The following is a 15,758-nucleotide window of genomic DNA, read 5'->3' on the forward strand; positions in this document are numbered from 1 at the left end:
CTACAGTCCAGGGGGGGACAGAACCTAGAACTCTCTATAACTCTCTACCCGCTATTGTTCTGGTGCCGGAGCGGAGCGGGACGCGCGGCGGTCTGTCGGTATGACGGGCTCGAGCGGCGTTCCGTGCCTCGGGGTTCTTCTGCTCGTTGCGGTTCTGCTGCAGACAGTGGCCGTTACCGTCACCGTGCTTTACTTCACCAACGTTCTGAACTCGGTAAGGACTTCACGTTTTGTTTGTTTGAAATAAACAGGAGAAAAGTGCGTTGTGTTGCGCGGTGAGAGTCGCGCGCAACGGGGGGGGGGGATCGAGTCATTGCTTCTGAATTGCTTTGCAACTCCTGGCTGCGGGGGAGGATTGTTCTTAGAAACAATGTAACATATTTGTTGTAGGACTGCATTGTAGGACAGTATTTGCAAAACCAAATTTGTAAGGGATTGTCTTAAACGTAGGCGATTGCATGTTCTGTCGTGCACGCTTCATGGTGCACACAAAGGAAAGTTTCATCTACAAGGAATATGTCTATAGTTGTTTTATTATATTTCCTTAGATTATCATCATAACACTATATTATGACGGCAGACCAAGACGAGCACTAACAACAAAGATTGACTGCTTCCCTGCAGACGCGCGCGGACTGTAGAAACCTGGATTCCTTCCATCAAACTTGAGCAACAACTCTCTGGCTCGCTGGGATTGTGAACAGTTTAAACTCAATCTATCAATCATTACCTAACGATAAGCAACAGCGTGGCTTGTCGAGAAACTTGAAACTGAAAGAGATGACGATTCGTCATTTCACCATTTCTATAGCCTGCATTATTAATCAGTTAATTTCAGATATAGACGATAGTTATGAATGCGACTAATGAACTAAACGTGTCGTCTGTTAAGAGAGGGGAAATCAACACGTATTCATGTTGTATTCCATCTAATTCAGATGAAGGAGACGTTCAGCAGCATCTCGTGTCTGACGCGCGCCGACCTGCGGGGTGCCTACGTACGCGTGGCCGAGGGGCGCGGGGACCCGTGTTGGCAGGTCACGCAGCAGCTACACGTCCTCATCGAGAAGGTAAAACACACACACACACACACACACACACACATCCACACAAACACATCCACACACACACACATCCACACACACATCCACACACACGCATCCACACAAACGCACGCACACACACGCACACACATCCTCCTCATTCAGGTTGTATCTATCTTTCGGGGTCACTTTTGACTTGTGAAAGTCAGAGAGCAGTCAAATCCCCCCCCCCCCCCCCCCCCGGGCTCCTGAAGTCTGTGTTATACGGGACAGTAGTGGGACAGAGTTCACCACTTCCTCCTGAGGAGGGCTCCAGACCGCCACACAATGGGGTCCTTCATAGCGCACACTGAGATGTGATCCGGTGTGTACGTGGTTTAATCAGCGTAGGAATGCACTCACCTGGTCAGGCCAGAGACACACACACACGCACACACTCCCAAACCTCATAGCTATGTTTTTTGACTGTTCAATATATTGTTCCCCCTTGCCCCCCCCCCCCCCCCACCTTCCCCTCCCCGCAAACTAGTCCCTTTCTCAGCGGTACGAGAGGGAGATCTCGTCTGCGGTCAGAGGTGAGTATCCCAACACACACACACACACACACACACATACACAAAATAGAGCCATCTTGTATTGTAGAGTCAGAGTGGTGAATAGAGTTGCACATGGCCGTCTCTCTGGCAGACGAGGTGTCGCGGGTGTTGCCCTCACTGGTGATGGACGACCGGGCTTCACCGCGCCCCAAAGTGGCCGCCCACGTCACGGGCAGCTACTCGCCCAGGGAGGAGAGAGAGAGGGGAGGTGAGTCCGGTTCTGCTCTGAGGGTCAGCGCTCTATCCTGAGGCATGTGGCCCACGTCTGGTTTTGTACACAACACCGGTTGTACGCTGCATGTGCCATACTAATGCCCTGATTAAACGTGTGTGTGTGCGTGTGTGTGCGTGTGTGTGTGGCTGCAGGTTCTGTTGTCCGGCGCATCCAGGGCCAGAAGATCTCCTGGTGGGAGGGGCAGAAGGGGCTGTCCTTCCTGCAGGACGTGCGATTGGTTGACGGTGAGCTGGTGGTGCCGCGGTCAGGCCTGTACTACGTCTACGCCCAGACCTACTTCCGCCACACCCACTCCCAGGGGGACGAGGGGGACGAGGGGGACGAGGCGGAGGACAGGGGGAAGCCCATGCTCCAATATGTCTACAAGAAGGTGCCAATGCCCCGTAACTCATCCTTTTTTCTTTTTTTTCAATTCAATACAACTTTATTTGTCCCGGAGGCAATTCAGTTTGACAGCAAAACAGTGCACATTCACTTCCACAGACAGCAGCCAACAATCAACAATTAACAATTGAACACCGTCAGATATAGATAGATAGCACGCAGCGTCCTCCTATGTCTCCCAAGGATCAGCAAGTACACAGTGCAAGGTGCCGAAGAGGAAGAAAAATAAGTAAATGAATACTAATAATAATAATCAAAAACATACTATATAAGAAATCAAGGATCAGGACTCATTCCCACATGGACTGGTCAAGTTTAAAAGTCTGATAGCAGATGGGATAAAAGATCTAATCCTGTGTTCTGATCCCTGCGCCAATCACGTCACATCCTCCCCCCCTAACAGGGTTGTTCTATTCTAATCTGACCGTTCCAAGGGAGAGTGAAAGCAGGACTAGTCTGACTGCAAAATCAGTGGCGGCAAATCAGATTCAATCCAGACTACATGAACAGCAACCTGGCAACCGCTCCACTGAAAACAATTGGGATCGGTTTAAAGAAACACAGTGATTAGTCCCCCCCCCGTCCCCATATGGTACAGTCCAGACAGACCTTTCTCCAGCGCTGGCACAGCGTAAACAAAGTGTGGCAATAGTTCTGGCTATGTGAGACTAAAGTAGGTCAGAGCAACAGTCTGGAATGAGGAAGGCCCAGTTCCAATAGTCTCGTCTTGAGGAAGGCCCAGTTCCAATAGTCTCGTCTTGAGGAAGGCCCAGTTCCAATAGTCTCGTCTTGAGTAAGGCCCAGTTCCAATAGTCTCGTCTTGAGGAAGGCCCAGTTCCAATAGTCTCGTCTTGAGGAAGGCCCAGTTCCAATAGTCTCGTCTTGAGGAAGGCCCAGTTCCAATAGTCTCGTCTTGAGGAAGGCCCAGTTCCAATAGTCTCGTCTTGAGGAACGCCCAGTCCCAATAGTCTCGTCTTGAGGAAGGCCCAGTTCAGTCTTGTCTTGAGGAAGGCCCAGTTCCAATAGTCTCGTCTTGAGGAAGGCCCAGTTCCAATAGTCTTGTCTTGAGTAAGGCCCAGTTCCAATAGTCTCGTCTTGAGGAAGGCCCAGTTCCAATAGTCTCGTCTTGAGGAACGCCCCGTTCCAATAGTCTCATCCTCCTTCCCTCCTCTCCTGCGCAGGTCACCTCCTACCCAGTGCCCATCCTGCTGATGAAGACGAGCCGCACCTCCTGCTGGTCCCGGGGCTCCCAGTTCTCCTTACACTCCGCGCACCAGGGGGGGCTGTTCCCACTGGCCGCCGGAGACCACATCTTCGTCACCGTGAGCAACGTCTCGGCCGTGGACATGGATGAGAGGAGCAGCTTCTTCGGGGCCTTCCTACTCAGCTAGGCGGGGTCAGGGGTTGGATGATGGGAGCAGAGTGGAGTGGTCTGGTCCATAAGTGTGCGGAGCAGCTGCTCCTGCTAAGAGTTTAGGACTGTGGGCCCAACGCATGCGTATGCAGCTCTGGAGCTGTTCATGTGTGTATCTGCTCTGTGTGTTGTGTGTGTGTGTGTGTGCATGAGAGAGAGAGAGAGAGAGAGAGACAGAGAAAGACAGAGAGAGAGATAAGTGTGTTTGTGTGGACTTTAGAGCAGAGGAAGTGAGTGTTTGCTCAACTGGTTATTTTATGGCAATCCCCAAGTGGGTCTATGAGGACCGATTATAAATTGATACAAATGTATCAATTTATCAATGACTCCTTTTAATGAACTCTCAACAATGGCGCTTCTTTGTAAATATCGGTTCTGTAATGTTTGTGAAATTGTTGTTTGTACAGCGAATGTATGTTTTTGATTGTAGCCTGCGACGCCATCACCCCGAGAACAACACTGCAGATGGATCATCATTCACTTCAGCGCGCTGTGGTTTCAACTGTATATTGTTACTGTATGCGGACGGGAGCAGTGATTCATCTCCAGAGATGCGGACAGGGCTGGTGCCTGCAGCTCTCACACACAATGGAGACATCGTCTGCCAACTGTTCAATTATGACTCATGTGGACCCAGGCGGGGGGGTTATTGAGGGGGGGTGGACCCAGGAGGGGGGGTTTATTGAGGGGGGTGGACCCAGGAGGGGGAAGGGGGGGTTATTGAGGGGGGGTGGACCCAGGCGGGGGGGGGGGGGGGGGGGGTTATTGAGGGGGGGTGGACCCAGGCGGGGGGGGGGTTATTGAGGGGGGGTAGACCCAGGAGGGGGGGGGGGTTATTGAGGGGGTGTGGACCCAGGCGGGGGGAAGTGGACGAGGGGAGGTCACAGCGAGAGACTGCCCCCCTGTCCAGGTTTAAATTACACTCTACTAAAAATAGGGAGTCTTTGCCGATGCTGTGTCTAACACATTTAAGAGGGATGCCTCACATACCTGAACAGTCCCCACTGCTAAAGTACAACTGAATGTGAATGTAAATATGAAAAGGCCAGTCTGTAAATATGTCTGTGAAATAAAGACGTTGTGAAAGGGACGGAAGACTCTGGGTTTCCTGAAAGCGAATGTAGGATGTTGTGAAGCGATAGTGAGTTCACATCCATGGTTGTGGTGCTTCTGCCCCCTGCTGGTGCTAACAGGACTTTCACACTGGTTCCAGCCCAAGAGACCCCGACCAGCTCGGACATTAGACTGAAAACCAAGTTAAAATCTGGTTCATGTCTTTATCACAGCATGAGCACCCTCTCTGCACGGCCTGATTATTTAAGGTAGATCACCAGGCATAATTACAGCTTCGCTGCCCCCCTGTGGTTGGACCAGGTAGTGCAGCACTGTGAAAGACAACCGATGAGCATTAATGTATGTGAGATTAAATTAACATTGAGTCGCGATTAGATTGTATTTGGAGGCAAATGAGGAAAAGACACACGATAACAGAGCAATATAGGTTTTGATTTTCTTTTTTGTGGAAATATGTTACAGATATATTACAGGTTTTTAAATGCCCCGAGGGAAAACAGAAACAGTTTGAGACAGAAACTAGCACTAACAGGACAGCAACATCATTTAAACAGAACCGTCCAGACTGGATTTTGATAGGCTGACAGCTGGAGTGGGCAGGATCCTGACAACTAGCCGACATCCAACGCTATACCTATGTTAGGTGACATCCAATAAATACTGCAAATGTTGTTAATGTAACTTAAAAAATATATCATAAAATGTCCTCTTAAATGGAATTTTGATAAGTCTGTGTACAAAAAAACAAGTTTTATAAATTACACCCAAGTCTCTAATGATGTCCCCCAGGGTCCCTTCCTGCCCAAAGAGCTTCGTTTGAGAGCCGCCCCTCTTACGCACACACACACACACGCACACACGCGCGCAAACACACACAGAGCATGACTGCCTGGGCAACTCTCCCGCCTCTTCAATACATCATGCTCTAGTACATATTACTGATAGTAGAAAATAAAACCTCTGCAACCCCCAGAAATGAGATCTGTGAACCTACAGTAGCGTTTCATCTCCCTCGTCTCTCTATGCTCTCACTATGCCCCTCATCAGTACGTAAGACCAAGAGCATGATTCAGTTCCAGGCCGTGGGCGGAGTCTCACCTGAACCCTCTCTCTCCTGCCTCATCACTGTAGCTGCCTAATTCTAGCTCCACCCTTCCAGGTCCCTCTGCACCACCCGATTGGTCGCTGTCGAAAGGGGGACCGTGCATAAACAAGTTGACGGTGGGGCTTCAACAGTCAAATCTCATGTCCAGCGAGTCGTCGAAGCCCCTGTCGTCGTGCCCCGCCCCCGACAGGAAGGCGGCGGCGACCGGAGCCCCCGTTGCCGTGGTGACGTTGAGGATGTTGGCGCCGGGGGAGCTGGTTGCCGGGCTGCGCAGCGTGGCGGCGGTGATGCTGGTGAGGTTGATGCCGAGCGTGAGGCGGGTCTGCTCCAGGGCCTTCTCCGGCACGGCGAACGCCTCCAGCTTCTTCTCCCCGTTGGCCATGTAGGAGTTCTGGCAGCCGCGGCAGATGCAGTCCAGACACGCCTGGGGTCACACGGTGGGGTCACACGGTTAACATGGGAGAGATGAGGACAACGCAATGGGCTATAGGCACAACTCCAGTACTTCCTGAAATTAGACATGCTTCTCTATTTCCTGTCCTACACTATTGGATGAAATGATTTTTCAGGTGTGCCTGATCATTGTGCTGCAGTCAGACACACCTGATTCATCACTTCATCCAATAGTGTAGGACAGGAAATAGAGAAGCATGTCTAATTTCAGGAAGTACTGGAGTTGTGCCTATAGCCTATACAGCATCAGCTATTCTTTCTTCACAGTCTTTTTTTTTTTTTACCACCAATGTTGTACAAACAATTAACATCTGACTGGACTTGTAAATGCTTACAGCCCTATTGTGGCAAGCGAAAATCTCAATTCACGTTTCCATGGAGGTTGAAGTGCATAGTATGTGGTCTGGGGTACAGGGTGTGATGGTTTGGGGTATAGGGTGTGATGGTTTGGGGTACAGGGTGTGATCTGACACGCGGGCAAAGCCAGGGGGGTTCTCACCTTGCGGTTGGAGTAGCAGGGACAACGCTGCCCCCTGCAGGTCAACACAGAGGGGTTCTGCGTGGCTCTGCCACACTTGCAGCCCTTCTTCTCCACGGGCTTCTTGTAGAGGGGCTTTGAGGGGCTGGGGGGGTGGGAGAGGGGGTGGGAGTGGGGGTGCGGGGGCAGCCGGTCCCGGGGCTGGGCGCGAGGCTTGGGGGTGCCCTGCCTGGCCTTGGTGTAGGCCTTCTTGGGCCCCCCGTGGTGCTCCAGGGTTTTCTTCAGCCCCTTGCTGGCCACCAGCACAGTCTTGCCCACCTTCGGAGGCCCTCCGTTGGGCACAGGGGCCAGGTGGGGGGTGGCGATGGAGATGGGGTGCTTGGGTTCTCGTTTGATGGCGGCGGCAGCGGGGTTGGGATGATGGGGCGGGTTGCTGGCGCCCAGGGGGGGTCCTCGCAGGATGCTGGCGATCGGGAGGGGCTGGACTTTCTCGCTGTCGCTCTCCGAGCGCGAGCGCTTGCGATGGCAGTGCGGGGGGAGGCGGGGCACAGCGGCGGGGGGCAAGGGGTGGGAGGGCGGGAGGCGGGGCTTGTTCTCTGTGGGGAGGGAGGGGGTCACGCGGGAGGACTCGGGGGCAGAGGCGCAGTAGGGCCCGTTGAGGCTGGAGTGGGGGACAGGGAGGAGGCCGAGGTGGGGGACGGGGAGGAGGCCGAGGTGGGGGACGGAGACGGGACAGTCTGGCTGGGGGTTTAGTTCAGGGTCGGGTTCGGGCTCCAGGGTCCTAAGAACCTCCTCTACGCTCAACAACAACGGCCCTCCCCCGTGTTTAATGTCCTCCCCGAACGCGCCGATGTCGCAGAGCCCCGCCTCCCCGGCCACGCCCACACACACGGGCAACTCCTCCCCAAAGCTTTCATGCTTCAGAACCCCTCCGCCTGTTGCTATGGCGACGGACGATAACGTGTCCGAGTTGGCGAGGCCGTTACAGTCATGCAGCCCGTTCAAACCCACCGGGCTAAGCCTCTCCTCCTTCTGGCTCCCTTCAGTGGGCGGGGCTTCATCGGGTTGACGGTCGGAGGTGGAAGGCGACTGGTTGGCCGAATCGGAAGCGTCCTCCCCTTCCTGCTCGCTCTCAGCCAATGAGAGGCCCTCGTTGAGGACGGCCTGCAAGTCTGGCGAATCGCTGGCGGCGCTGGCGATGTGGGGGGCGAGCGGCGAGCGGGCGATGTAGAGGCAGAGCTTCCTGTAGCAGTGGACCAGCAGGGACAGCTGGCGGTTCTCCTCGAAGCGGGAGTAGTCCTTACACCAGCTGCACGAGGGCTTCAGCAGCATCCTCTGGCCCTTGCAGCCCCGGCACACATAGTGCTGACAGGAGGAGTTGGTGGGAGCGATAGGGTCCTGTAGCAGGTCACCTGTTAGGGACAGAGACAACGGGGGGGGGGATTTCAATTCGCTTCCATCAATATTCATTAAAAAAAAATTACACACAAAACACACACACAAGCCCAACACCGATGCAAGAAAACAAAACAAACTGAACCCGTTGAGGGTCTTCAATTTTGTAAGACGTTAATTCCCGCGGTTCGCTGAGGTATTTGAGAGGCAGCTCGAGACTGGTGGTCCTTGCCAGACCAGATGACAACTGCTCTTTGAAGGGCTTCCTTGGCAACCGCGGTTGTCAGGGGCAGCAGCTGAAGGAGCACGGTGCGGATGGGAGGAGGATCACAACAAACACGCCTTAGATACCCCCTCCCCTGCACACACATAGCGTGATTGTCATGCAGGATAACACACACACACACTGTGCAAACCAATTCTAATTCATAGGAACGGTTATGAAAGACTTCATGAAACAATGCAGAGGAGAAGATGTCAACTGGTTGAAGTCTGTGGTACTAAATATTACAAGGCGAGCAAAAGCCCTTGTCTGATGTAAACATTGCGTGACTAGTGTACCGAAATTCTATATTCAACACAATCACTTGTTTGAATGAAGCTCTTTCAGAATCATAAATAATTTATAACACACCAGGGCTTTCTTTCTGTGCACCGGTTCGCTCCCTGACACCATACCTGTGGCGAGCACGAACACACGCACACGACACGTACGCGCAAACGCACACGTTCGAGTGTGTGCCCTCGCCTGCACCTGCTCGGACCCGACCAGCTTCCGCGCTGTCCAGAGAAGGGGCTTGAGTCGAGATGCATTTCTAAAGATTGCGCACGACTCACGCACATCCATCACAACACAAACCAGACATGCAGCTCACAGACCCCCCCTCCCTCCCTCCCTCCCACAGACAGTCACGAGGATGTGCATTGTGCACAGCGATGATTACGAGGATCATTAAGTTACACTGATTGTGCATCACATATCATAACATATTCTTCCTCAACAAAGCAGCAACCGGAAAGAAATGAACGTCATAGTGGCAGAAATGATCATGCGGGTTGGTGAAGGCATCGACGTTTTAGATTTTTACGAGCATGAAATTCCTTCCAAAAGGGGGTGTGTCACATGGTGAGACGCAGGAAGCTAAGCTAGCTAATGTTAGCTAGTAGCACAGGTTAGCTGACAGCTAACCACACGTCCGTGGCCGCAATGGGTCAGTTATTAACACACGGTTCGAAAAAAGCCAGTAAACTGTCGCTTACTCACCACATACGAGACAGGACAGAGACTGGCGGAAGAACGGGAGCAGCTTGTAGAGCTCCGCGAGGGCCCGGGGGTCGCGAGGATCGCACTGCAGCACCGAACGACACGCGGACACGTAGAGAGAGGTCGCATTCACCGGGTTCATCTCAGCAGCCTCGCGCCAGTCGACCAATCCGGGAGATAAAAATGAACACACAAAAACGAATGCACAAATCGGTCCACCGGCTGACTTTAAGTCTTCAAAGTCGCCGTTTGATGAAGGAGTGTAGCTACTCCCGTGATGTCCGTATTATTTTCCGGGGAAGGCGCGAACGTGCGAGCCTTGCAGAGTGCATGGGTAGATGAATCAATGGGTGGTTGCGCTACCTTGGCTTCAGTTTTGATAAACAACAAAAAATATTATATGAATGAAACAAAAATCGTATTTTCGCTAGCTGAGCAGCTAGCTAGCTACAAGCCGCAGCTGTAACGTTACTATGCACAATCATGAAGTCCGTGCTGGCTGTGATTGGAGTTGGAACATCAATTCATATTCACAACCAATCCATTTTAGCGTTTCCCCCTCTTCCACGGCACGAAGTAGGCCCAAATTAGCATCATGGCATGACCAAATAATCTTTCAATCCGATTAAGTGCATTCAAAAACAGCAATTAAGGAGAAAATAGTCAATAAAAAATATTCTCCAAGACGTTATACGTATTTCATATGCAATCGGAGGTGGCAGCTCTGACGTCGAGTTATGATTCAACAACAATACATTGGTGGCGCTCTTTCCTCCGCCGAGCCTCAGACACTAGCCTCCAATTGCAGCTGCTAGGTCGTAGTTACCAAATTCAAATTGGGCTTCCTTGATGCTTGTCGAAGCTTATTTCATTTACCCCAGTTTCAATTCGCCTACTATTATATCCGTCGGCTATTTGGCTGATTCGCGTCTGTCTGGTGAACGCCTCACACTCCTCCAGTCAGACGTATTCGGCGCACGTACACAGAGCAACCGATAAGCAGCGAAGCACGCTCAGATTGTGTTATTGTCCGTGGCGATTCATGGCGGCTTCGCTGCGAAAACAAACCAGGCCGTTTCGGCTACAAACAGCCTCTTGAGTGAAGTCCACTGAGCGAAAGCTACTGCTTAGGAGAGCGGACAGACTACCAAAGCCACTGTGTAACAGATGGAAGTCAGAACAGACCATCAAATCTATTCGCCCGAGTTGTAAAATTAGAGCCCCTGAGAGCACCGGGGTAGATTTGGTGCACCGGCCGCGCGAGCTGCACCGGGACACCAGGAACACACAGGCCGCTTTTTCCTCTTTTTGAAATTAGTCCCACGTTTTTACTCCTCTTCCGGTTGGGTCAATACAAACACTTTTCGTGTTGAAAATGAGGTCCTCTATCGCCGTTCAAAAAATCTCTGGGCAATCATTGAATTACGGGGACAATACTGAAATCTATAATTGTGTGTGTTAGCTTGCTATCGTTAACTATGGAGTATGCGCTCCCCTCCCTTTTCCTCTGCGCAGTCGAACAATCAGGGGGCGCTGTTGCTAGATCTCGCGAGAACATGTAATAACTCTGGTTCCCTTGGTTACATAAAGTATTTTTTCTCCCTATTTTCAATGTCTAGGAGTTTTTTTGTCAGAGTGGTCATGCATTATGATGTCATGAACCCTCGGAGCACTGGGAGATGATGTCACCTACATCCAGTTTCATTCCAGCCACATACACAGAATCAAGGCATTCATTTGAAGATTAGTATTCTAAGTATTTGAAGATCTAAGTATTGAGGTAAGACACCTACCCATAAAAGCAGATTAATGTTGTTTTTATCACCACGTTGACGCAACTTCTCGCAAGGGTGGTTTAATGTGCTCTTTTAATTGGACGAAACCAGCTAAAAAACAAGGCAAATCAAAAATAACAGGAGAGATGTGCTAGCAAGCTCATTATAATTTTTTTAAATTAATTCATAGATGAAAATGACCATAATTTGCATTTCAACTGGAAAAGTAGGCTATGAGACTCTTAAAAACACTAGCAGTGATGTGGGAAGTAGCTGTTGCCTAAAATTAGCACTGATGTTGAAGTCCAAGGCCACGTTTTCCAGAGCCATCCTAGCGCTACATGCATCTTAAACTACGTCGTAAGCTCTTCCTTATGGCGCTCTGTTTCCATTTTAAAAAAACTTTATTGAATGTCTTCTATTTCCCCAGACCTCCTTAGCTAATGTATACGGTAGGGATACTTTCTTAAGGGCAGTGGCGTGCACAGACATGTTGGGGGGCAGATGCTCAGTGAAAAATTAGGGCACCTTGCTTGGCGAGATGTTGACAGGGGTGGGGGTGCTGACAGATCATTTGTAGGCTATTTTGATTGTCGCGCGAGCTTACGTATACTGATAGTTTCGACATGCTGCTGAGGAAATAGTTACTTGTTATATATTCAAATGTTTGGTGACATTTATGTTAATCACTATTGAGATGGAAGTGTTTGACTGTTGTTGTTAAAGTGAACTGTTAGTGGTTTTCTCTCCCCTACTTTTACATCTTAAGTGGTTGTTATTTACCTAAACAGTAAAATAAACACAAGAAAATTAAATGCATGGGTCATTATTTATACTGCATGGACATTTGTGATATTTGTTAATTAATTAGCTCTTTTCCCCCTTCACCCCCCCCCCCTCCTCTTCTCCATCTTTCTCCTCCCTCTTTACTTCTCTCCCTCCCTCACTCACTCCCTCCCTCCTCATCTCATCAGGGTTCTTTACAGCAGCCAATTTGTGTATTTTCCGGGATATCATGCATTTCACATACTTTCTCAAAACATTCTGTAGGCATATAGAAGCTGCGTGTTCTAATGGATGTTGCGGGATAGCCAAGCACATATTAGAACATCTGTGCCAAGTCCCGGCATATCCAAGGCCCCGTGCGTCATGGCCTACTATAATCCAGCTATATGTGCCTGTATCGAGGTATTGCATGGGGTCCATGGATGGGTTTCATGTGATTCGATAATTATAGCTACAAACATGATGATTCGGCAAATCAATAATCTAACTTGCTGCCGTATTACTCGGTTCACCACGGATCTTTCAAACGTAAAGTTCCTTTCCAGTAATCCAAACTCCATATCCAATTCCTGTTTTGATTTTTGTTTGATCATTGACTCACACGAACAGACTAATTCCGATTCCGATTTCAGAACGATTAAACTGTAACATAGCCTAGGCTATTTGTATTGTACGTTGGCGTATTCATAAAAACATTACACACCCGAATATCACAAACAAGAACTTCTGCGTAAGGATTGTTGACATAAACCCATTCTTACGTCTCGTCATATTCAAGTATCGTCATAATATGGGAGCTATAACGTGCGGGAATGGATGAAGGACTTAAAACAAATTGATAATAAGGACTGTAATAAGGACTGTATATTGGAACATTTTGACAGAATTAGATGATTGAATAGAGAATATTATTTAAAAAAGAAAAGGGCAGGAGTTCTGGGGAGCCTATACCCACGCCCTAGCGGCATATCTCAATAAAGACTTTTTAACTTTTGGCAGTTGCTTTATTTTGAACGAGAGAATATTATATTAACGCCAAATCCAGGATACTCGTGAAGGCGCCTGCGTTGTTATGAACCAGACCTGGAGTAATGAAAAAGGTGACGACATACAAAACTAAAACCCTCTAGATTCACTGAAACTACCATGGTTAACATAAAAAAGGTGACTGTAGCCAAAAGGTGACAAGTTTGCAGGTCCGTTGAACGGAACGCTGCTCGGCTGCTAGAATACGCCAGCTAATTTAGGCAACAAAACCTTTATTGAGATATGCCGCTGTGCGCGTGGGTGGGCTCCCCAGCTCAGTCTTGTTGTTCCGATCATGATTTAATTTGCAATAGCTCCTTCATCACACCTGTCTGAAAGTGCCAATCAAGTGATTTACAGTGATTTTAGAAAGTAGTTTTGTCAAAAGAGCCTCGCAAACCGTGACGTCACAGAGCGCCCTTGTGACGTGAGCCAGGAGGGGTATAAAAGCCAGAGAGCGACAGAGGAAGAGCAGCCAGAGAGAGAGAGAGGGGGACGTCTTCCTCTCTTTCCCTGACTCTCTCGTGGGCTAGAGAGAGAGAGAGAGGAGAAGGAGGTATCATCTCGACATCTCCTCCCCCCCCTTCTCTGTCTCACTGAGAGAGATTCAGTGAGAGAGTCCTCCTCTCTTTCGCTGAGTCTCTCTCAGTGAGCCAGAGAGGGGGGGAGGGGAGATGTCAAGGTGGTATCTCCTTCTCCTCTCTCTCTCTCTCTGGACCACTGAGAGAGAGTCAGGGAGAGAGAGGGAGATGTCCTCTTCTCTCTCTCTCCTCTTCCCTGGCTCGGAGGAGGAGGCGGTGGTGGTGGCAAATTTAAAAATAAATAAAAAACGATTTTAATCATAAAAACTGATTCTGATTCTCATTGTAAGCTATAGTGTTATTAAGATATCCATGTTAGCATATAGGAGTACTGTTACTATAGTTACTGTTAGCACTTCAGACTTAGGGACTGGGCAGCCTCAGCCCTCCACCTCTGACCAGACCTCCACCTCTGACCTCCACCTCTGACCTCCACCTCTGACCAGACCTCCACCTCTGACCTCCACCTCTGACCAGCGCTCCACCTCTGACCAGACCTCCACCTCTGACCTCCACCTCTGACCTCCACCTCTGACCAGCGCTCCACCTCTGACCAGACCTCCACCTCTGACCTCCACCTCTGACCAGCGCTCCACCTCTGACCAGACCTCCACCTCTGACCAGACCTCCACCTCTGACCAGCCCTCCACCTCTGACCAGACCTCCACCTCTGACCAGCGCTCCACCTCTGACCAACCCTCTACCTCTGACCAGACCTCCACCTCTGACCTCCACCTCTGACCAGACCTCCACCTCCACCTCTGACCAGACCTCCACCTCTGACCTCCACCTCTGACCTCCACCTCTGACCTCCACCTCTGACCAGACCTCCACCTCTGACCAGCGCTCCACCTCTGACCAGACCTCCACCTCTGACCAGCGCTCCACCTCTGACCAGACCTCCACCTCTGACCAGCGCTCCAGCTCTGACCTCCACCTCTGACCAGACCTCCACCTCTGACCTCCATCTCTGACCAGCGCTCCACCTCTGACCAGACCTCCACCTCTGACCAGACCTCCACCTCTGACCAGACCTTCACCTCTGACCAGCCCTCCACCTCTGACCAGACCTCCACCTCTGACCAGACCTCCACCTCTGACCTCCACCTCTGACCAGACCTCCACCTCTGACCAATTTAAAAATAAATAAAAACCGATTTTAATCATAAAAACTGTTTCTGATTCTCATTGTAAGCTATAGTGTTATTAAGATATCCATGTTAGCATATAGGAGTACTGTTACTATAGTTACTGTTAGCACTTCAGACTTAGGGGCTGGGCAGCCTCAGCCCTCCACCTCTGACCAGACCTCCACCTCTGACCTCCACCTCTGACCAGCGCTCCACCTCTGACCTCCACCTCTGACCTCCACCTCTGACCTCCACCTCTGACCAGCGCTCCACCTCTGACCAGATCTCCACCTCTGACCAGACCTCCACCTCTGACCAGACCTCCACCTCTGACCAGCGCTCCACCTCTGACCAGACCTCCACCTCTGACCAGCCCTCTACCTCTGACCAGCGCTCCACCTCTGACTAGACCTCCACCTCTGACCAGACCTCCACCTCTGACCAGACCTCCACCTCTGACCTCCACCTCTGACCAGCGCTCCACCTCTGACCAGACCTGACACGTACCTCGCCCACACGCACACCTACAACACTACAATACTAACCTGACTCGCCAGATGGTTTGCTTCACATAACCATCTGAAAACTCTCCATTGGAAACTGTTTGGAACAGGGCAGGCACGTTCAACAATAGGCTACTGTACTATTTGTCATAACTGTCAGATTTGTATCAGCCGAGATATTGTATCTCAGCTATTGTCCTGTAATATGCTTACTCACTGTTTAATAAACATGATTCATGGCTTCCATTAATCCAACTGTCTGAGAATCTGTTTAAGGAAATTTACATCAACTGCTGAGGCGTTAGCCCTCTCAGCTGTGTGGCTCGTTTTTTCCTCTCGTCTCCCTACGACTCACACTGTTCTCCATGTGTAGTAATGAAAAGCTCTCGACATTATATTCCTTTAGAACGGCCACTTTTTGTATATCAGGCAGGTAGCATTTCGATTGAACTCCACAAAAATACTGTGTCCATCTTTCTTGAAACGGTCCGTGTTCCTAACGTTAGTTAATCATGA

The 15,758-nt window shown here is 50.3% G+C and overlaps 2 protein-coding genes across 2 annotated transcripts; one reads left to right on the forward strand and one right to left on the reverse strand.

Moving 5' to 3' along the window:
- On the forward strand, positions 1-4,311 carry tnfsf10 (TNF superfamily member 10). Its single transcript, XM_084443280.1, has 6 exons — positions 1-214; positions 939-1,070; positions 1,573-1,618; positions 1,731-1,847; positions 2,006-2,244; positions 3,440-4,311. The coding sequence occupies exons 1-6, from the start codon at positions 101-103 to the stop codon at positions 3,647-3,649; spliced, it is 858 nt and encodes a 285-aa protein (XP_084299406.1). The 5' UTR covers positions 1-100; the 3' UTR covers positions 3,650-4,311.
- A 1,598-nt stretch (positions 4,312-5,909) lies between these two features.
- Positions 5,910-10,086, reverse strand: msl2b (MSL complex subunit 2b). The gene is made up of 3 exons (XM_084443279.1): positions 9,442-10,086; positions 6,804-8,194; positions 5,910-6,275 (listed from the first exon to the last, which is right to left on the reverse strand). Exons 1-3 carry the CDS (start codon positions 9,581-9,583, stop codon positions 5,976-5,978), a joined length of 1,833 nt encoding a protein of 610 aa, XP_084299405.1. The 5' UTR covers positions 9,584-10,086; the 3' UTR covers positions 5,910-5,975.
- Positions 10,087-15,758: the final 5,672 nt, after the last annotated feature.

Source organism: Borostomias antarcticus, assembly GCF_949987555.1.
Source record: "Borostomias antarcticus genome assembly, chromosome: 9".
NCBI lineage: Eukaryota > Metazoa > Chordata > Actinopteri > Stomiiformes > Stomiidae > Borostomias > Borostomias antarcticus.